We start from the raw sequence: 23,916 nt of genomic DNA, 5'->3' as shown, positions 1-23,916 counted from the left end.
GGAAATAAAAACAACTGCATTAAGATGAACAAGTTCAGCAAGGAAGTTACAAATGCAACCTTAAAGGTTATTGCACGAAACCCATGGTATCGAACTAAAGCCTAATCTAAGATTAGACTATTTGAAGAATTTATCATAAATGCTAGTAAAATTCAAGATATTCAATAAATTTCTTTGACTCAAGTTGACTCTGTATGGATATAACAATGTCATTTGATTAAAATCGGGTCAAGTTTTAATTGTTCAAGTTGACTATGTAGTAATAAGATCAACTAAGTCTTATTTGGCTACTCCGTGAGCAATTATTCATGAGCATTATGGAGAAATCCTTTACGAAGAAGATACATTAGTTACATTCATATATGAAAAATTGAAATCTTGTGATATATTTCTAAATCTAGAAAAAAGAGTTGAGGGCTGGAACAAGCATATAACAATAATTCTTGAAATTTCTTAGGAATTCTTGATTGGTGCTGAGCTAATTATAGTCTAAAATCGTATCTTTTTTGTTAATAAAATTCAAAAGATTTATCGATATCATTGAGTACAGATCCATAATAGGCATATAGAAATTATTGTACGTTAAATAACATTAAAAGTATTGGTTTCAAAAGAGGGAATGTCTAATATTTTTTTATCTAGAGAACTGATTGGATTGTTACGAGCAGAACGAACAGGGCATGTCTTAAAAGAACGATTTGTTATCGAGTTATCTTATTAGGAATAACGATAACATTTCTGAATACTCAAAGTTTTATATCCGAAACAAGTTTTCAAGAAATTGATTGAGTTTTAACAAAAGCTGCTCTCTGGAGTCGTATCAATTGGTTGAAAGGCTTGAAAGAGAATGTTGTTTTAGGGGGGATGATTCCCAAAGGTACCGAATTCAAATGATTAGTCCACTGTTCAAGGCAACATACTAGCATTCTTTTGGAAACAAAAAAAAAGAATTTATATTTATTCGAGAGAAATATGAGAGATATTTTCTTCTATCACAGAGAATTATTTGACTTTTGCATTTAAAAGAATTTACATAATATATCTAAACGATCTTTTATAGAATTAAATGATTTTTAAGAGCGAATTCATCGTTTTAATTTAATTATTTCTTGTTTAATGTAGTAATTTGATTTGTTAATTTATTAAAAATAATAAAGATAATAATGAATAGAAAATAATGGCTTGGGTCGTGTATAAACAGCCAATCTCCGGTAGAAGAAAAGGTTCCATCGGAACGTTAGTATGGATATAATGTCAAAAATTTTCTGAACCAATTTGCCATTTCCGTAAAGTATATAATTGACAACTCGAAACTGCATATTATCCTTTTTCCGAAATAGATCTTGTGGGAAGAATGTCACTAAATTTATACTGTTTGCTATCTCATATGTGGTTACGGATCGCACCAAAACAAAATATTTTTTCTTGGTAGGTGTGATCCGTTGGACATAGATCCAATTTTTCAATTTTTTTGATTCCTTAGAGTTTGTTTTTCCCCTTCCTTGCGTTATTAAGATGTCACTATGTTGTAATGTCTTATCTGTTTTTCCTCAAAAATGAATATCTTCAGAAAAGATTTTAAGTTTGATACTTTTTTTTTTCAATTGAACGAATCCGCTGCTTGGTTTCTTATTTTAAAGTGATCCGTGTATCTACTCTAATGATATTATTATTTCATACCATTATGAAAAAAGATTCGGGTAAAATATGCACTTTATCAAGAATAAAAAAGAAAGCGATCTACTTTTATTTAGTATTTTGTCTTAAATTTTTTGACTTCTCGATACTCAATCACATCATCTTTTTTGACAATTGAATGCGCCCCTATAGTCCCATATTTAAGAATTCTCGAACTTTTTCTTCTGTATAAAAAAATCATCGAAAAAAGCAAAAATACTATTTCTACGAAAAATATTATTTATGGGTATCTCAATCGAGATATCTGAAAGTGACATTAGTTCTTTCTTTTGTTCTTGAATCGATTGGAATGGAACGATAAATCTATTTTTTCGTCTCTTTGCTAATAAATCCGAATTCTCATGAAGATTAGCAAAATATATAAGATTACAATAATTAACTTAAAAATGATCAGGAATTCTATATATTTTTTTTAATAAAAAAAATTTGAACTAAAAAATTTGTTTCTTGCTTGATCGTTATTCACTAAGAGGCTAGAAATAGACTCTTGTTGGATAGAAAGAGAATGAATGTTCGTTTGATCTTGATTCTTGTGGAGCGAAAAAGGAACTAGACTAGATCTGGATGAACTTTCTGATAATATCCATAAATAGCTTGTTTTTGGTGAGAGATGTACATTACTATACGTATATTCAGATGCATTTCTCCCTCTGAGTTAGAATAAATATGTCTTCGAACCCTCTCTTTATAATTTAAAGTGTATGTTTCCGCGCAAATCTCAGCAATTACTTGTTCTGATTCTACATATTGATTATTTTGGATTAGAAGAAAATTTTTTTGGTGGAATAGTCACATTATGTATGATATCTTCACTTTCAATAACTACAGACAAGTGTTATTATAACAGGGAAAAGGGGGATGCCCGTGTGCGTGTACGTGTAGGATGAACCAAATCCTAATCCATTTTTGGCTGACATTTCGAATGAGCAATTGCTCAATGTTATCTTGCTTTCCTGATTACAGAATGAACTTGTTCATCTATCATTTTGAGGATACGAAGCCAACAATGAAAATGGTCAATAAAAGAAGAAGATTTTTGTTCAATCTCATATACCCAGAAGATCCCTTTAAATGTATCAGTATCAAATCCAAATACAGTATCTACATACATGGTTAGGTAAAAGCACTGTCAAGACAACATAATAAACATTTATAAACACTAGGAAAGTAATACCCACTTAAAGCCATAATCCCAATTAACTTCACCTACTAATTAACCCAAATCAAAGTTCTAACAAGGTACCCGTTTCAGATCAGACCATTTTCCACCACTTCCTCCATAGATCCGCCACCCCTTATTCAATAACTGTGCTTCATCCCCAACCCGTGCTTGCCATGAACACATCCAGGCTTCACGTACAGATAAGGAGACCTCTTTGAAGTGTTCATCTTCGAGAACGCTCTCTTTCCCAACTTCCTCATCCTCTGTCTACCAAGCTTCCCACTCAAAGATCTCGGCACAAGCTCATCATCCAAATCATAACCATCAAACTCCTCGTTCTCATCCTCATCCTCGTCGTCTTCTTCCTCACCGTAACGATTACCAGCGTAATCACGACGACTGTACTGATAACCCACAAGACACCTACGCCCTTCATCGTACGGCCGATACCCATCGTTAAGATCATCATCACCATGGCAAGATCGAGGATCATCAATATCTTCATCATGGGTAATTTGAGTTTCATCTTGTCTTATGGAGGAGAGCGAAGAAGCGATGCCATCGGAGAGACTGTCTACAGAGAGAGAATCGTCGGAGTAGTCAGCATCAGAGTTGTTGATAAATTCCCAGTAAGAGAGATCGAATTCTTCTTCTCTTTCTTCCAACAAGAACCCGTCGTCAAGAACAAGCGAAGCCATTGTTGGTACACTGGATTTCATCGCCATTTTCTCTGGATCTCAAAAAATTTTCTCTACTCGGTCTTTTGATTCTGTGCTGAGGTGTTTTCTTCGATGCTCGGTTATTTTGGGAGTTCCTTTATATGAGGCACATGTGATGGCCCACGGAAGTCCGGGTGTCGTGTAAAGAAAGCTATTGGAACACGTGAGACCAACCAATGTTTGTATGCCACGTGTACATAAAAAGAGAGTAGTTAAAATATTTATAATGGATAATAAAATCTGTTGTTTATTTAATTATTACGAGGTGATGGCCGCATCTTATTTTAATTTATTTATAGTTATCCAAAAGAATTTAATTTATTTAAATATTAATAATTCCATTATGACTAAAAAACAGATAAATTAAAAATATATATATATATATATATATATATACGTGTAAAAGGCTACTTCACATGCAAAATGAAAGAAATATTTAAGGAAGAAAAACATAAATAAATAAAAATCGAAAAAAGAAGGTGGCGATGGACCAACTGAAGGGATAATTTTGTGAATAAAATTAGAAAATTGATGTCCTCGTTTTAATGATTATTATTTAAAAAAAAAAAAAAAGCAACAGACATTTAACGAGGATAACGAGATAAGAATATTATGGTGTGCTTAAAAACGAATATGAAAAATAAATTTGTGCTTTTTGCAATATGAACAACACCAATTCAAGCCATCAGAAATCATAAAAGCAAAATTATGAACACCATGTAATTACTGTGACTGTAAAAACCAAAAATCCAAGTGTCACAAAAAATAAGTAAAATTTTCTGCGATCGCATCTGCATACACTGACATGGTACATCAATAGTAAGTCATTCCTTCTATAAATATTATCTGATTTAACAACTACCTTTTTTACTCTCTGTGCTGGCTGGCTGAGCAAGTAAAGTAAGAAGCATAGCTCTATCCAAAATGCTTATTACATTGAAATTAAACAACTTCTAGGGGAAGTAAGGAATCAGGCACTGATCATTTTTTTTATGAATGAAACTATTCTCTTGCTTTTCTTATCATTTTACCTGCAGATGTTGATCAGATTAACATGAACACTTCATCTGACAAATTGATAACTTCAAAATTGGTAGAACAACGCCCTTGATTCAGCACCTAACTCACCGAATCTGGGGAGGAGAACAGAGCAATCCTGAAGCATCTGCACCGACTACGGCAAGATCACATACAGTACAGAGCTTCCCTTCTTGGCTAGGCACAAATCTGGAGCTACAGTACGGGCATGATACATCCTTCTGTCCCCGATAAATTGGAACATATGTAGCCCCACATATCACAAAAGGGTTTCTAAAATCATAGTTCAGCTGAGAAGTATCAGTCATATTCCTCTCTGCAGCCTGAAGTACTTGTCTGGCTGTTTTGGATTGGTTCTCTATTGTGGGATTTGTCTCCAATAAACGTCTGGCAAAATGAGCAGCTGTCGCGAAATTCTTAGCCTTGTAGCAAATAGTCATCGCATTTAGCAACGCAAGCCTCAAGTGAGGCAATTGAAGATTGCAGTGAGTGAAGTAGGCAGCAAGTTCTTGCTGCCTTACAGGATCGTCTTTAAGTTCCCTCCTCTTAAGCTCCATTTGCAGACCAAGAACATACTCCTTGACTATAATAATCAACTCCTTCACTTCATCGACTTCCCTCCTAGATTCAACAACAACAAGGGGAATTATGTGAAGAATGCTTAGGAAAAGCCGAAGAGCATCATTAAATTTTCCAAGTTTAGTAGCAGTGTAACCAGCCTTAAGCTTCTCTTCCAACCGAGAGAAGTTGAATACAAGTGCTGGAGAGCCCCTCACATTAGGGCTAGCAGATAAGTCCCACCACCGTTCAACCGCCAATGATAACATCGGAGCAGAAGAAAATGCACGTAAATAGGTGTGGCTACCAGTGTGAATATCAAGAAACATAGATTTCAAAGGAGTGAAGTTTCGTATTCCAAGTTGCCTGCTTAGCAATCGCATTGCGGTATCAAAGTTCCCGGCAGCAGCATGTTCAGCTGCAAGAGATGATCTCTGGGTCCAAATCTGATTGACTGGCATACCTGGCGTTGGTGCCACAAAAACTGAAGACCGGGCACCAACAGAAGCCCTTGAAGCATCCACTTCAGGAGGTAGTTCCAAATCCTCAACATCCCAACCAGCTTCTTCCTCTTCTTCTGCTACTTCACCATTCTCCGACGTTTCAGAAACATCGCCATTCTGCAACCCATCCACATTAACCATATCAAGTTCCTCACCCCAATACCCATCACCAGCCTCCTCTTCATCCACTTCACCCCTGCCAACATTATCCAACCCACCTTCAAAAATGCCTTTCACGACTCTCAGGAGAGGCCAATCACCACCACACATAACAGGTGTTGGGGGCATCAATAGAGAGGGTGTTTTTCCCTCAGGTAATGGAGGAACATTGTCCTCCAATTCAGCAGCTAACCGATCAGCAATTTCCTGTAGTCCATGGACTGAAGCTGTGATGTAAGCAAGAGGTAAGTGGCCGACATTCTCTAAGATTTTTACACGCTCTTGGACATCACCCAAATACAGGGCATTGTGGAACTGACCCATTACATCATTCTTAACTTCAGCAATTTTCAGCATCTTGGATAACTTATCCATGTTTCCAGTAATGAGATAAAGGAATGATAACCTCTCAAAATTTTTTGTCCTCTGGTAGGCATATTCTACAATAGCTGAATTTCCTTGGCGAAGAGCCTCCACTCCCAATCTATACCAGTGATCTTTCTCATCAATAACCTTAGCAGATGCGACTGCAATTTCAATGTTTCCACTCGCCAATGCCAAATTGAAACGTGTTCTTTCATCTTTCACAAAATGGAGAGCAACTTCAGGGAACCCCTTTTGTTGCAGATAAGCAATTATTGCCTGCCCGCAAAGCTGTGAGTTCCTTATCATGCTCATAACATGGTCATATCTCTTCCTTATTAAAGATAACTTGAACATATATTCTGTTGAATCAATAACAACAATCCTATTTTTCCCATCACGTTCCAAGCAAAATATAGTGTTCCCAGAAACCTTTGTAATGTAAATTGGGACATCAAGCGTCCTAATAATCCCATTATCTCCATTAGGGAGGCAATACTTAATATGATTCAAGGTTGTGTATATAAAGACACCGTTATCATCCCAGGCTCCACTTTTTACACGGATCGTCTCATGAAGAGTGCACTGGTGCACAAGCTTCTTGCTAGCAATGATGATGGTATGTTTGCTGAGCAAGGCGACAGTCTCCATGTCATTTGACCAAACAACATACTTCACAAAAGGGGTTTGAAGATCACCAAGAACAAGCCTCTGCTGAAGATCAAATATAACCACCCTATCCTCTGCCCTACACAGTAAATTACCTGTTCCAGCATAGAATATTGCATCTGCAGCAATGGGAAGGCCACTCTTTTTAATCACTTCATTTTTTAGATTCTTGACTAAGACTTGGTTGCTACTTTTGTCAAGCACAGCAAACCTATTTCGAGCCACGAAAATAGCAGAACCTCCACTACCTCTCTTTGCCTCCTGGACATAGTCACTCCTACCAACACTGTCTTTGGGTATGACATACAACTCATAAGATCCCCCATCAACATCAGAGCAGATAAGAACGGCATTTTCAGTGGGACTGTAAGAAAGAGTCTTAGGACTCTGATTCAAAGATGTAGAACCCGGACGCCGAATTGGAATAACTTGTGTATCCTTCTGGGTTGAAAACTCATAAAATCGTAAAAACCGGTCTTTAGCATAAAACATTGAATCCCCACTTACAGAAAAGGCAGGCCTTTCTCTCTCCAGTTTAAAGACAATCATGCCACTATCATGACCTGCTGCCAAAAGATTCATCTCAGGGTGAGCAGCAAGGATCCAGAATCGATCATGCTCTCGACGGAAAGTTTGAATTCCAGTTCTCTTTGTTGCATCCCAGACACGAATACTTTTATCCTCAGAGTTTGATACAATTGTGTCCTGCTTGGCGTGGAACATAACACATGACACATTATTCATGTGACCCCTCAATGTATCCACTTCCCAAGCCCTTGTATCTACCAAAAAAAAAAGGAAGAAAAAGAATCACATCAATAACTGGGTTTCTTCAGTTAACTAAATCCACAGCACTAATATGTGCAACATAGTTATTATTTTTGGAAATAGCAAAATAACTATTCTGTAGTACACAAATTTAAGACAATAAGTAAAAGCTTATCATCATAAATAACTTCCTAAAGAAACAGTCCATTGCAGGGTTTTCTCAGTAGGCAAGTAGATAATTTCTCACCAAGAGTGGCATTAGCCAACTAAATGTAATGTCTTTTCTTTTTGAGAAATGTAACGTCTTTTCTTTTTGAGAAATGTAACGCCAATTTTAAAAAATAAGAGAACTGTTTCATCACCATTCATGCGCCACAATTTCACTTGGCGGTCATCTGCCCCTGAGACAATGAGAGGTAGAGTGGGATGGAATGCAGCCCAGTTGACTCCACGGTCATGGCCTTCCAAGACATACTTAACAACAGCATCAACACCACCAAAAAGATCAGTATTCATCTGACTTAACCTCAGAATATCATCTGCTGGAGACGCAGTCTTCTTTCTCAAGGAACCAATATCCCACACACGAACAGTCTGATCTAGAGAAGCAGACACAACAAGGTCTTCTTTTGGATGGAAAGATGCACACATTACATAATGATTGTGACCCGTCAAAACAGAAATACAAGTACGTGACTGCCAATTCCATATGCGGATGGTCTGATCATCACTAGCACTCACAATCCATGGGTGTTCATGATGAAACTGCACTGTGCGGATGTAATCAAGGTGTCCAAGGAGGGTGAATAGACACCTATGAGTCTTATAATTCCACACCTTTATCTTGTAGTCATCACCTGAAAAAGCCATTTATTTTAGTTGCAAACCTGCTCCATAAAAACCTTACTTTCAGTTAAAACAATGAATAAACAAAAGCATAAAGGAAACAAGAAAATCATCCACCAGATCTGCCGGTAAACAATACTTTCCTTCCATTTCAACAGAAGCCCCAAACCCAGGCTATTTTGAATCTTAATTTCAGAATTATCTACAACAAAAATGTCCACATTACAATAAATTATGGAAGTCCAAATATGCCTAACCAAGGTCAACTAATAACAACGTTTCTTGCTGGCTTAGTTGCCATCCATGAGAACTATAGTAGCCAAGAGTTTTAAATTTGAATATTTTGTCCTTGTGGAAAAATTAATAGATACCTAAAATCAGGGAACAATTTTTAATTGAAAGTTTACGTCTAAACGGGATGATTCTGTTTGGTGGTGGTGCATGAGTGCTGACGGGTAGACGGGGTGACTTTGTTTGGTTGTGGTGCATGAGTACTGGAACATATGTATTAATTTGCCACTACTTGTCCGCAGAACTTTGCCTGCAATCATGCAATTAAGTTCCCAACCTGTCAAACCTTCCCTGAACAATAGTGCCATTGGGTTTGCCAGCAAAACTTCTCGACCAACTTTACCGGCAGATATGGAATGGAGAAGCAACATAACGAGTCCAGAGCTGCAAATTTTTCGAACGCCAATCCACCCAATTGGCAGCAAGTTAAGCGCATTGGCAACACCTACAGTCTCCACTTGGTGGCACACCTCTCTCACGCCTCTGAGGACCATTTAGCCACCGTAGCAAAGCACTATCACCATCATGCCAATAGCAGTAGTCACAATGGTGATTATGGTGCCCAATCCTCCTGGCTTCATGTTTCTCAAAGAGCACTCCTAGACGTTGAAGGACCTTGAGTCTCATCTTGGTAAGACAAGAATTTTACTCCTAAGTCATTAAAATGAATTAGATTTTTTTAGATCTTTAACATTTAAGTTTTAAAAAAAAAACTAGTTAGGATTAGCCAAATTCATTAAGAAACGCCTTAATATAAGATGACTGCCAGCTGGTTTGACCATCAATCTTTGACATTTTTCAAGTAAGGCCCATTTATTAGTCACATAATAGTGTCTAGAAATTGAGTTTTCCTCAGAGCATTCGAGGTACCAAGTTCCTGTTAAAAAACAGTAAGAGAACATTATTTGATTTAAAGTCATGTCTTCAGGACTCAATTTTGGATACTGAATGCAATGAAACCAAGCAAGTCTGTTCCCATGGAATTATTTTGCTTACATTGTGATTTGTCATATGATAGTGATTTTGCAATTTGTTTTGAAAGTCAAAAAATATCTATAATTGCTTATGAATTCTTTTGTATCTTTTACATGCTATCTACAGTTGTATAGAAGGTATGCAGCTTTACCAATATTGTCAAGGATGAAACTCTATGAACTTAGTACTCCTCGACAAGCCTTAAGGTAAGGTGAGGTCTTTTATACCCTCAAGTTGGTATTCACGATATGAAAGCCGAGTTATGTACTTTTTCTTATAAAGTTTGAAGATATTATGAATAAATCGTATCAACAAATCATGTAAATGGTGCATGTGTGTGGATGAATTCATATTTGGGCTTGTCTCAATAAGATAATCATAAGAACCCTCTGCATGAAGATACTTGTCTTCAGAGAATAGGAATACATGATAAGGATGCCAGGTTGACCTTCGATTTTGATTGCTGTTTGAGGTACTTAAGGCCTTCTCTACATAACTTTTTGTTGACCTATAAAGGAGATACCTTTTGATTTTGACAGGAATCGTGGAGTTAAAAGTATTCATAACTTGACCCAAGATTATTCTCATTTCATGAGATGGACCCTAGCTCCTTGTGACTTGTGTCAAATGAGTAAGCCACATCCATGCTCACAAGAGTCAGTTTCTTAATTGTACCGCATGTACCTCCTTAATGATGTAATACCTCTTTTCGGCATACATATTCATATGTTATACAGAGATAGGTTTTTCATCTGATTGCATTTTTTTAGTATAGCAACACCATGCACTTCATCATCTTACATGCGGTATAATTGAGTTGAAGAAGCTAGAGTGCCACTGAAGAGTTGAGTTGAATTGAGAAACAGTCAATCTGACACTATGTTGCATACTTTGAGCATTTGTGTTAAGTCCAGCTGAATGGAACATTATGTGGCCACATGAATTGGTGGATTGCGTAGGGTTAGGTGACCTACACCATAGTCCCACATTGTATAGAAATAGTAGTTAAGCATGACGAGTTGGGATGGGAAGTGTCAGTCAAAATGGCCTCCTAGATTTGCAGATTGAGCTTATTACTCAGTGATGATCTTGATTGGTGACTTCAGTTAGATGGAGCAGTTTTCACCATGGCCCCATGTGGACCTGCAGCTCCAAAATCGCATGGACATTTCATGATATCTTGTGCATTATCATTAATAATGCATAGGTGCACACAATACATAGATTGCATAGGAGATGGAGGACTAGAAACACTAGACAAACTTATTCGTACCAGTTTGTGGAAATGGATTCATAGTGTGGTTCTGGTCTTGTGGAAATCACCAGCTAGTGGGGTTTTGGGATAACTAATGGTGTGATGGTAGATCCTTAATGGATCATTTTCTCAGCATCTTGAATCTGCCAAGAGATAATGATGCAATGCTTGACAATTTCATTTTGCAAGAAGCAAAAGGAAGTTTTGTTTGGAAAATTCAGTTGTTTGGAAACCTCAATAACTAGATAAATGAGATGGCTGCTTTCTCAGCTTTGTTGGCTAGACCTATAATGGATTTCACCAAGAAAGATGCTCCTAGTTTGTCCGTATCTGAAGATGGCAAGTTCTTAGTGAACTCCTTTCACAACAACCTGCAACCTTAAAATGAGGAGGGTTTTCAGATTTTCTTGAAGCAGATTTGGAAAAGCAAGACCATTCCCTCATTGCATACTTCTTTGTTTGGAAATCGCTTTGAAAAGAATCCTAGCTATGGAAACATAATAAAGAAGGGTGAAGTTGTTCTTACTATTGACAAGTTAATGAGAAGAAGAAAAATTATGGTAAACGGCTATTTTCTATGCAAAGAGGTGGAGTCTTGTAGCCACATCTTGCCTTGGTGCCTGTTTGCGTATAAGTTATGGACCATGACGTACGGATTATTCAGAATTAGTTAGGTGACGAATGGTGCGGTAAGAGATGAGATTTGTGCCTGAAGGGTATTGTGATAGAAAAAAACATGTGGATCTCATTCTCCTTCCAATATTTCGGGTGGTGTAGAAAGAAAGAAACATGAGACCTTTTGAAAGGGTGGAAGATGATTTTGTTAGGGATAGAGACAGTTCCTTATCCTGAGTTTTTTGGTCATGGGTCATTCTCTTGATTCTATACAGGATTTTGGGGATCTTATCGATATCCTAATTGACATGTCAATATTTTTATGCATGGGCTGGCATCCCCTTAGTACTTGTGTATTAATGAAACATATCATACTTTTTATTTCAAAAAAAAAATGTCTGCCTTTATATCTTCAACTGGAAAAGTCACCCAGTATTCTCCTCTGCTTCATAGAAACTAAAAGGTTATTGGAGTCAGCCCTTAATCTTTCTTGGGTTATCTCTGGTTTAGCACCTTATGAGCTGCAGGTGCAGACTGGTATCAAGGGTTGTATACATTGAAAGAAACTGCTTAAGAGCATTTCACTGTCCTTTATTGAGTCACTTGGAAAGAAAACAATTGGGGAATTTCTTAGGACATTACCTTTCCTTTCGATAGAATTAGTCTGGATGAAATGGCTCAAACCTTAAATATTTAGTTGAAGGTCATCAGTCTTGATGAAATTAGCCCTGGGAAACATATTGATATCTTGTATTTTTGATGAAATTGAAGGCTTTTGTACATGGGTAGCACCATCTTAGGAGCACTTATTATAAGCATGCATGGACATCAAACAAGTAGTGAACCAATCATGAACATTAACAATGATATTTGCATGAAAATTCTAAAAACAGAAAAAAACAATGGATGCATTTCGCTTGATTTGCAACTGCATCAAAAAGCACTAAGCTCATATATTGGTATGTATTCATTACTAAGTTGGCATTTGATTCCTAGAGTGGGAAACCCATCCAGTGTAGTCTTTTCAGTTTGTATAACAAGCTCTTCTTCTTCTACAATTGCCTAATTTTTTGGAATTATTGGATTGTGTAGGTCATGTACTTCCTTAGACCACTCTGTAGATTATATAAACCATACTTCGTAGGTTAAGCTGAACTCTGTGCTTTTTTTTTAGATAACAAGCTGAACTCCATGCTATATTCATGGGTTAATCTACAATGAAGGTTATAGTAAGTTATTTAGATCAACAACATATTCAATGTCCTTAAACCTACTCATTCACTGGTACTGATCTACTCACTGGTTCAGGTTATAAAACAACACCAACTCCTTCCATCTTCGAGATGGTAAATAAAGGGATACAGAATGATTGTTCCCATGGTAAACCAAGTTAACCTTCCCGTCAACAAATTAAAATCTAACGACTGAACCAAATGGCTACAGTAAGTGTAAATTAGATAGGCAAATTGGATACAAAAGGTGCTTCTACACAAGGTTATTTTTTGAGATAAAAGAGTAGAAAAATATATTAGAGTAGGCACCAAGGGAGTGCCTCCCATGTACAAAAGATTTACAAATCTAAGAGCATATCTACAATCAAACCAATATCATCAAGGTTACAAGGTTGATGTCCCAATAATATGCTTCTACACAAGGTTATAATATGCAACTGACCATGGCATTCAGCACCAAGGAAAAGGTAGGAGACCATTATCCTGAAAAACTAAAAAGTAAAGCCCCATCAACCATCCTAATCCACCAATTTTTGAATTAACGTTAAAAAAACAATTTTAAAAGAAAGAAAAACATCAAAGAACAAGATTCGCTACCACAGAGCAATCACTTAGATCTCAAGGAAAGTCAGCTATAACATACAAGAACTACATCTTCATACTTCATTTTTGGCTAAGTTCGTACCGTTTTTTTGCAAACATATTCAAGCATTATTTAACCAGCAAAACTAAAATTCCCAAGTCATTTAACAAATTAACTCTCAATATTACAAGTCAAAGATAAAGCCAAGAGAATTCCAACTAAAAAAAAAGGATTCGGGAAGAAGCTACTCACCTCCAGAAACAAACAGCGGCTGCGATATATGGAAATGAACGCCGCGAACGGGGCCATCGTGCTCGTCAAACCTGTCAATAAGTGTCCCCATTCGGTAGTCCCACAACTGGATGACACCGCTGTGAAGACTCGCAAGAATCCATGGTCTCTTACCGTGGAAACTCAGTCCCTTCACTCTATTACTCTTCGTCTCAAACTTCGTTAACATCTTCCCCAATCACCAAAATAAAGCCCCCAAACAGAACACTAGGAACAGCCAAATTACCAACACATTAGATGCGGAATAACAAAATTGTATAAAATAAAATGAATCCCAAGCCAAAACAAATCAACACTTGGAAAAGAAATATCCGTCGTGAGGCTAACAGTTTCTCAGTAACCAGGCAGGGATTTCTGAATTGCGAAGAGATCCACAAAGATCAAACAATTCGATACGAAAATTTGAGATCTAATAGAGAAGCATAAAGATATACCTCCGATCCGATCAGCACGTGTAGAATCAAGAACAATATATACAGTCGCGTTTAGAATCACGAACACTTATACCAGCAGATATGTACCGAAATGGAGAAGTTCATACGAACAAGTATATTTATAGCGGTAAGATAGAGCAGATCGGGAAGAGGGAAGGACTGGGGTTTCGAGTCCTCTCTTTAGATCCGAGTCTCGTCTCTCTGTAGCAATATTGAAGAGAGGCCCTCTCGGTCTCGGAGAGGGGGAAAGAAGAGAAGGGGACTGAAAAGGAATTTTAGTGAAGACTGAGGATACGGTGAATAAAAATTATTTCACGTACCGGAAAATAATATTCGTTCAATGACTGCGAGTATCCGCCGTTTCTGATTAGATACACCCGTTTACATTTTATAGTTTTGACGACATCCAATCATGGCCGTCAAAGTCTACAATCGGTTCGCTAGTAAAGTTTTTGTTTTGTTTAAAAGAAAATAGTTTTATTTTTATTTTTATTTTTATATATTTTAATTATTTTTTATTTTAAAATAATGAGTATTTTCTAAGAACAAAAACAGATGTTAATTTTTTTTGAAAAATACATTTTTCATTTAATGCAAAACAATAACTTCACCCGTTAAGCAACTATTGTTATAACAGAATATGTTTTACCCTCTTGTTTTCTTTTAAAGTTTTTAAGTAAATAATAACATATTTATTAAGTGAACTGCAGTCAATTTATAATGTTTAATGAATTTAAAATTTTAATTTATTAATATATAAGTTAATGACATATATGAATGAATTGAATATATTATAATAATTAAAATTTTTTTAATTAGAATAATTATTCTATAATTTACTAAAAATTCAAGCTAACTTTGTAATTTTATATATGTATATATATGAAAAAGTACAGTTACCCTTAAAATTCTTTAATTAAGTTGTAAAAGCCATATGGAAAGAAGTTATAAGAGAGGGCCAATTACTGCTTTTGATATTCCAAAGCTCATGCTTTTTTCTAAAAAGAAAGAACTCATCAGAAAATAACTTTCAAACAATATTGGAAGTAAATGAATTGTACAACATGTATTTCTAATTGTTTGTCTAGCCCAATTATGGAAAACACACACGTCTCAAATTTCAAAACACTAAGTTCAAAGAATTCATACTTCAGATCCCAGAACCTGCCACAATCATGGGAATACATTCGAATTTCAACATCATGTCTAAGACTTCAAAATTTTTCCGAAGTAGATGCGAAGGAATTAGAAATGAAGCAAAAGAATTCCGACATCATGATTAGAATTCTTTTGCTGGTGTTCTACAAAACGCTGAGAATGGAAACGAAGCAAGTTTAAAGCAGATTGCTTCAGTTACATCCCACCATTACACCGATTGAAACCTCATCCTTAATTTCATACGACTATAATCGAGTGGTTACTTTCTTAAAAGTTTGTGTGCTCTCGATATATGTTTTGCATGTAATAGAAAGAATGATTGGAAAAGAAAAAAAACTATGGAATAGTCATATACATGTAAAACCAACATATACATGTCTAAAGAGTTTACGTCAGCTGGTTTACTCTGTATTTGATATCTGATGTTGAAGATGATTCTGAGTATGGGTACATTGTTGACGACTGCGGAGCCTTGCTGAGGAGTACATCAGATGTTTCTTGCAAATGGGTTAAGAGAAGTGAGAATAAATTAGCAAATAATATTGCCCGATCTGCGTTTTTGTATGCAACTTTTCATGTATGGGAGGACTTCCCAACTGATGTTGCACTTCTTTTCTAGTTGAATGGAATATTTGACCAGTTCAAAAAAAAAAAAAAGAGAGTTTATGTCAAGAACAAAACAAACCAGAAAAAACAAGATAGTTCAAAACCCAGAGTTCACGTGTCAAATTATCATCCCTAGTCCTTGTTCCCACAGTTTCTAAAGATCCCAAATCATCATCTATTGCAGCCCATTGGACTTGATTCTGAATCAAGTTTAACCAATCGAAGGCACAAAAAGAACACATCTATTTCAAAGAGACACCCAGCATTTCTCTCGTGTGGAAAGTCATACTGAACACAAGAAGACTTCAAACTAGGCCCTGCCAACATTTTATGCATATCCACATTTCATCGCAAGAACCCAAAACAAAACTTTCAAGCGAAAGCGAGAATGATAGAAATTAATCTTTTCCCAATTTACTGCTGCAGTGAATTCAAGCAATCAGAAAGCTTAAAAACAAATGAAAATTAAATCCCATAGCTAAACAGAAATAGCTGTTGACAAAAATAGTGCATTGAATTAGAATCACATATTACTGTCCCTGCAAACCAAAAAATCCGAAGGATCAAAAAATAAGCAAATTTTGCTGATCGGCATCTGTGTACATTAATATGTGATTCGTCCTGCCTATAACCATTATCTAATTTAACAGTGGTCTTTTGACCATTCTGGAGTGTGCTGAAATAGCCCCAGTCAAAATTCTCAAAATGCTTATTACAATAAAAATCATAAACTACATGGACAATCAAGGAATAAGGCAAAGAAACCAATTGCAATCCTAAGGAGTGTAACTCTTCTGTTGTATTTCTTACCTTTTACCGGCAGATATGAATCAATTTAACATGAACGCTTCATCTGACAAAAGGATAGTCTGAAAATGGTAGAAGAATGCTCTTGATCAGCAAATAACTCATCGAATCTGGGAAGGGGAACAGAGCAAACCCGAAGCATCTGCACCAACTAAAGCAAGATCACAAACAGTACAGAGCTTTCCTTCCTGGCTAGGCACAAATCTGGAACTGCAGTATGGGCATGATACATCCTTCTGTCCACGATAAATTGGAACATATGTAGCCCCACATATCACAAACGGGTTTCTAAAATCATAGTTAAGTTGAGAAGAATCAGTCATATTCCTTTCTGCAGCCTGAAGTACTTGTCTGGCTGTCTTGGCTTGGTTCTCAATCGTGGGATTTGTCTCCAATAAACGTCTGGCAAAGTGAGCAGCTGTGGCAAAATTCTTAGCCTTGTAGCAGACAGTCATCGCATTTTGCAAGGCAAGCCTCAAGTGAGGCATTTGAAGATTGCAGTTAGTGAAGTAGGCAGCAAGTTCCTGCTGCCGTGTAGGATTGTCTTTCAGTTCCCTCCTCTTAAGCTCCATTTGCAGACCAAGAACATACTCCTTGACTATAATAATCAACTCCTTCACTTCATCTACTTCCCTCCTTGATTCAACAACAATAAGGGGAATCGTATGAAGAATGCTTAGGAAAAGACGAAGAGCATCACTGAATTTTCCAAATTTAGTAGCATTATAGCTAGCCTTAAGCTTCTCTTCCAACCGAGAGAAATTGTACACCAGTGCCGGTGGGCCTCTTACATTAGGGCTAGCAGATTCATTCCAACCCCATTCAACAGCTAACGATAATATGGGAGCAGAAGAAAATGCACGTAAATGGGTGTGGCTACCAGTGTGAAGATCAAGAAACATAGATTTTAAAGGAGCAAAGTTTCGTATTCCAAGTTGCCTGCTTAGCAACCGCATTGCAGTGTCAAAATTTCCAGCAGCAGCATGTTCAGCAGCAAGAGATGACCTCTGGGTCCATATCTGACTTACTGCCATGCCTGTAGTTGGTGCAACAAAAACTGAAGATCGGGCAGTAACAGAAGCCCTTGGGGTGTCAGCTTCAGGAGGAAGATCCAAATCCTCAACATCCCACCCAGCTTCTTCTTCATCTTCTTCTGGTACTTCCCCATCCAACAAAATTTCAGAAACATCGCCATTCTGCAAGCCATCAACATTCACCATTTCAAGTTCCTCAACCCAATCCCCATCGCCAGCCTCCTCGTCATCAATTGCACCCCTGCCAACATTATCCAACCCACCTTCAAAAATGCCTTTCATGACTCTCAAAAGCGGCCAATCACCACCACACATAACAGGTGTTGGGGGGACCAATAGACAGGGTGCTTTTCCCTCAGGTAATGAAGGAATGTTATCCCCCAATTCAGCAGCTAACCGTTCAGCAACATCCCGTAACCCGTGGACTGAAGCTGTGATGTAAGCAAGAGGTAAGTGGCCAACATTCTCTAAGATTTTTATACGCTCTTGGACATCACCCAAATACAGAGCATTGTGGAACTGACCCATTACGTCATTCTTAACTTCAGCAATTTTCAGCATCTTGGATAACTTATCCATGTTTCCAGTAATGAGATAAAGGAAAGATAACCTCTCAAAATTTTTTGTCCTCTGGTAGGCATATTCTACAATTGCTGCATTTCCTTGGCGAAGAGCCTCCACCCCCAATCTGTACCAGTGATCTTTCTCATCAATAACCTTAGCCGACGCAACTGCAATTTCAATGTTTCCACTTGCCAATGCCAAATTGAAACGTGTTTTTTCATCCTTCACAAAATGGAGAGCAACTTCAGGGAACCCTTTTTGTTGCAAATAAGCAATCATTGCTTGTCCACAAAGCTGTGAACTCCTAATCAAGCTCATAACATGATCATATCTCTTCCTGAATAAAGATAGCTTGAATATATATTCTGTAGCATCAATAGCAATGACTTTGTTTTTCCCATCACGTTCCAAGCAAAAGATAGTATTCCCAGAAACTTTTGTTATATATATTGGGACATCAAGGGTTCTAATAATCCCACTATCTCCACTGGGGAGGCAATATTTGATATGAGTCAAAGTTGTGTAAATAAAGACACCATTGTCATCCCAGGCTCCACTCTTTACACGGATTGTCTCATGAAGAGTGAATTGGTGCACAAGCTTCTTACTAGCAATAATGATAGCATGTTTGCCGAGCAAGGCAACACTCTCCATGTCATTTGACCAAACAACATATCTAACAAAAGGGGCTTGAAGATCACCAAGAACAAGCCTCTGCTGGAGATCAAATATAACTACCCTATCCTCTGCCCTACATAACACATTACCTGTACCAGCATAGAATATTGCATCTGTGGCAATGGGAAGGCCACTCTTTTTAATCACTTCATTTTTGAGGTTCTTGACTAAGACTTGATTGCTACTTTTCTCAAGCACCGCAAACCTGTTTCGAGCCACAAAAATAGCAGAACCTCCACTACCTCTTTTTGCCTCCTGTATATGATCGCCCCTACCGACACTGTCTTTGGGTATGACATACAACTCATAAGATCCCCCATCTACATCAGAACAGATAAGAATGGCATTTTCTGTGGGACTGTAGGAAAGAGTTTTAGGACTCTGATTCAAAGACGTAGAACCCGGACGCCGAATTGGAATAACTTGTGTGTCCCTCTGGGTTGAAAACTCATAAAATCTTAAGAAGCGATCCTTAGCATAAAAAATTGAATCACCACTTACAGAAAAAGCAGGCCGTTCTCTCTCAAGTTTAAAGACAATCATGCCACTGTCATGACCAGCTGCCAAAAGATTCATCTCTGGGTGAGCAGCAAGGATCCAGAAACGATCATGCTCGCGACGGAAAGTTTGAATTCCAGTTCTCTTTGTGGCATCCCAGACGCGAATACTTTTATCCTCAGAGTTTGATACAATTATATCCTGCTTGGCATGGAACATTACACATGATACGTTATTCATGTGACCTCTCAACGTATCCACTTCCCAAGCCTTTGTCTCTGAAAAAAAAAACAAAAATGAAAATAAAAGAGATCACTTCAATAACTGGATTCCTTCATCTGACATAATTCATGGTTTAGATACATGGAACATAACTATTGTTTGTTGCAAACAATCTAGCCATCAGAAGCACAATTGACATTAAAGTATTCATCAAAAGTGATGTGAAAGAAAAATTGATCCCTACCAACACACCTGTAACTTCCTAAAAACCAGTCCACTGCAAAGTTTTCAGTTTGCAGATAGATAATTTCTCACCAAGATTGGTGTTAGCCAATTTAATGCACTGCAAAAATATCACATAACCAAATTGCAGAGAATTTAGAACGAGGAAAAGAATTGTTTCATCACCATTCATGCGCCACAATTTCACTTGGCGGTCATCTGCCCCTGAGACAATGAGAGGGAGAGTGGGATGGAATGCAGCCCAGTTGACTCCGCGGTCATGGCCTTCCAAGACATACTTAACAACAGCATCAACACCACCAAAAAGATCAGTATTCATCTGACTTAACCTCAGAATATCATCTGCTGGAGACACAGTCTTCTTTCTCAGGGAACCAATATCCCACACACGAACAGTCTGATCTAGAGAAGCAGACACAACAAGGTCTTCTTTTGGATGGAAAGATGCACACATTACATAATGATTGTGACCCGTTAAAACAGAAATACAAGTACGCGACTGCCAATTCCATATGCGGATGGTCTGATCATCACTAGCACTCACAATCCATGGGTGTTCATGATGAAACTGCACCGTACGGATGTAATCAAGGTGTCCAAGGAGGGTGAATAGACACCTATGAGTCTTATAATTCCACACCTTTATCTTGTAGTCATCACCTGCCAAAAGCCATTTACTTTAGTAGCCATTTACTTTAGTGACAAACCTGCTGCTCTCTAAGAACCCTATTATCAGTTAAATGGAAGAAAAACAGACACAAAACACCATCATCAGATAGAATGGTAATTCCTTTCATTTTAACTGGTCATCTAACCCAAGCATTCTCCAATCAAGGAAATTTCAGAATTATTTGCAACAAATGGTTTTCTTAAAAAGAATTTTGCAATAAAAATGTTGGTTCTGCAATAAGTTAAATACAAGTTCAGATATGTCTAATCAGGGTTCTCACGAAAAGAAAAGTACAATCAGGATCGATTAATAACAGATTTTCTAGCTGGCCTTGTCAATAACTAGTAACACCTATAAGATGGTGAGATAAGAAACAAAGGATGATTATTACCATGGCGAACCCAATGAACAACACTTACATTCAACTAGTTCGGATATAGTGACTAACAATCAATGCTAAAAGAAACATAAATCAAAAACGCAACTTGGGATATGTGCTCCAACTTAGGCTCAGAATGTGCTATACTAACCACCAAATCCAGCACCAAAAAGAGGAAGGAAACAATCAACTAATCATTCTTCTATCAGATCAGCTAATCCTAATCCATCCATTAGATCCGATCTATACGTGACAAAAACCATTCTAAAAGAAGGAAAGCAACCAAAAATCGGAGAGCAATCATGTAAGTCCAAAAGAAAGTCAGCCATAACAAACAACAGCTAAATCTTCATATTTCCATTAAAGCACGCACCAATTTCTTTTATTCCATGACACAAGCACGCACTATTTAAACAGCAAAACTGCAATTCCCAAGTCATTCAACAAATTCAGACTCCGAAATGTAAGTCCAAAGCTACGCAAGGCAAAGCGAAGAGAATTCCGACCAAAACAAAAAACGAGAAGAGAAGCTATGCACCTCCAGAAACAAACAATGGCTGCGATATGTGGAAATGGACGCCGCGAACAGGGCCATCGTGCTCGTCAAATCTGTCGATGAGAGTCCCGATTCGATAGTCCCACAACTGGATCACACCACTGTGGAGACTCGCAAGAATCCATGGTCTCTTACAGTGGAAGCTCAGTCCCTTCACTCTATTACTCTTCGTCTCAAACTTCGTCAACATCTTCTCAATCACCAAGACAACACACTAGGGACAACCAAATCACCACCACATCAGATGCGAAAAAACCACCCCAAAAAAAAAAAAAGCAAATGGAATTCCACTAACGATAAAATGAAAACTAGACAACCAAATAACCTTCCCGAGGTTAAAATTTCCTCGTTAACCAAACAGAGCGAATTTCTGAATTGACAAGAGATCCACAAACATCAGACAATTCGATATGAACTTCAGAGGACTCAATAGAGAAACATGGAATATTACCTCCGATCCGATCAGCACATGTAGGGATCAAGAACACACAATATCTCATCCACAAACAGCACCTGAAACGTCCCTAATTCATGCACACAGATAGATAGAGAGAAAGAGAGAGTTAGATCGGGATTTGGAAGGTGTAAGAGGAAGAGAAGGTTCTGAGTTCTCTCTTTAGATCTGAGTCTCGTCTTTGTAAAAGAATTATGTTCAGCAAATTGCCATGGCGACGAAGCTCTTTAATTTTAAAAATAAAAATAAAAATAAAAATAAAACCAAAGCTGTTCAGTTTCAAATGTTTTTAGTGCCAGGCAGGGTCAGAAATGTGCAGTTAATTCTATAATTTTACTTTTATAAATAAGTAATTGGCAAAAAAAATATATCTATATGTTTTTTCACTTGTTTTTATAAAAAATATATATAAATTAAAATTAAAATAGTTTTTCTCCTATATCATAATAAATATTCATATATTATATAATTAATAAAATATATCCATTTATATAAAAAAAATTATTTTTTAATCAATAAATTGTATAAATATTATCATAAACTCTAAAGAAAATTTAATTATTATTATTATTAAAAAACACTCTTATTTTTTGTATTTAATTAAATTCAAATTTATACTTAAAAAGGAATTCATATTTTATTTTTATATAACTTGGGCGAGGTGCGGTCCAACCAGCGGGTCATTAGATATGAGCCAGCCGAAACAGGCCCACCGGTAGCCTATCCACTATGTTGTGATATTTCAGATTTTTTTTTTTTTAACCATTTAATCTCTAAACCCAAAATTTCCTAATAAACATTAATTTTTCACTAAAATATTTTAAAAAAATTTAAAAAAATGACTTAAAAAATATTAATATATTTATTTTGAACTTAAAATTGTAAAAAATATTAAAAATAATTATTATAAATTTTTTTATAAATATTTAAAGCGATTATAACTTATAGTGTAAGTTTTAAAATATTATTGAATAATTATTCACTAAAAAATTTTTTAGTCAAGAGTAATTTTATATTTGATGTAAATAGTTATAGAAGTGTTATCATTTAAAAAAAAACGAAAATTGTGTTTTTTATTAAAATAATTTTTAAAATTTTAAGTGTAAATTTGTATTAAAATCTAAAATTATTTTCTAAATAATATAAATTATAAATTTTGTGTTTAAATCTATCAAAATAATATTTTAGTATTAATTTTTATCAAAATTATTTTATTTGTATGATTATAAAAGTATTTTTGAAACATAAAAATAAAAATTAAAAATTATCGAAAACAGAACCTTAATTATTGTTGTTATTGTCGTGTTACTCAAAATACGAATTTTTCATTTTATATCTTATTGTAAAGTTGATGAAAACTTTTACATTTTTATAGAAAAAAAAAATTGTTGAGAAATTATTATCACTTTAAATATATAATTTTTTAATTATCCAATGATTTATTGATAAGAAAAAGATTGATGAATTTTTAATAGAAAATATAATTAATTACAAGTTTTAATTAAATCAAACTTATTATCAATATAATAATTAGTGATTGAAATTATAGTTATACTTGAATATCACAATTTCAAACCTCAATGACAATGTATAATTTATTATTTTATTAATTGATAATTATCAGTATATAAATTTGATCTACTGGAGTTACATTAATGTATTGTAATCAATTTTTATCCCAATAATTAATATAATTTTGATTAAAAAAAAATATTTTATAATGATTAAATCTTTAATTTAAAGTAATTACAATAAATTTGAAACAGCCCCAAAAATTTATAATGAAATGTATATTAAAAATATCAAATGCGGAAGCGAAGTCAAAATTTGAATAACATCCCTTACACTAAAACAAAAAACGTGCTCACAAAATATAAAAGATCAAACT

The 23,916-nt window shown here is 36.0% G+C and overlaps 3 protein-coding genes across 3 annotated transcripts; all 3 read right to left on the bottom strand.

Annotated features, from left to right (window-relative positions):
* Positions 1 to 2,718: 2,718 nt before the first annotated feature.
* On the bottom strand, positions 2,719 to 3,784 carry LOC110808588 (prostatic spermine-binding-like protein). The gene has a single exon (XM_022034121.2). It carries the CDS (start codon positions 3,583 to 3,585, stop codon positions 2,998 to 3,000), a length of 588 nt encoding a protein of 195 aa, XP_021889813.1. The 5' UTR covers positions 3,586 to 3,784; the 3' UTR covers positions 2,719 to 2,997.
* Positions 3,785 to 4,274: 490 nt separating this feature from the next.
* LOC110808581 (coatomer subunit alpha-1) lies at positions 4,275 to 14,460 on the bottom strand. The gene is made up of 4 exons (XM_022034113.2): positions 14,160 to 14,460; positions 13,687 to 13,932; positions 8,000 to 8,494; positions 4,275 to 7,651 (listed from the first exon to the last, which is right to left on the bottom strand). Exons 2-4 carry the CDS (start codon positions 13,892 to 13,894, stop codon positions 4,704 to 4,706), a joined length of 3,651 nt encoding a protein of 1,216 aa, XP_021889805.1. The 5' UTR covers positions 13,895 to 13,932; positions 14,160 to 14,460; the 3' UTR covers positions 4,275 to 4,703.
* Positions 14,461 to 16,418: 1,958 nt separating this feature from the next.
* LOC148269009 (coatomer subunit alpha-1-like) lies at positions 16,419 to 22,299 on the bottom strand. Its single transcript, XM_088214382.1, has 4 exons — positions 22,026 to 22,299; positions 21,557 to 21,788; positions 20,135 to 20,629; positions 16,419 to 19,782 (listed from the first exon to the last, which is right to left on the bottom strand). The coding sequence occupies exons 2-4, from the start codon at positions 21,762 to 21,764 to the stop codon at positions 16,832 to 16,834; spliced, it is 3,654 nt and encodes a 1,217-aa protein (XP_088070508.1). The 5' UTR covers positions 21,765 to 21,788; positions 22,026 to 22,299; the 3' UTR covers positions 16,419 to 16,831.
* Positions 22,300 to 23,916: the final 1,617 nt, after the last annotated feature.

Source organism: Carica papaya, chromosome 2, assembly GCF_054855325.1.
Source record: "Carica papaya isolate Zhongbai chromosome 2, ASM5485532v1, whole genome shotgun sequence".
Lineage (NCBI taxonomy): Eukaryota > Viridiplantae > Streptophyta > Magnoliopsida > Brassicales > Caricaceae > Carica > Carica papaya.
This window is presented reverse-complemented; position numbering and strand designations above follow the sequence as displayed.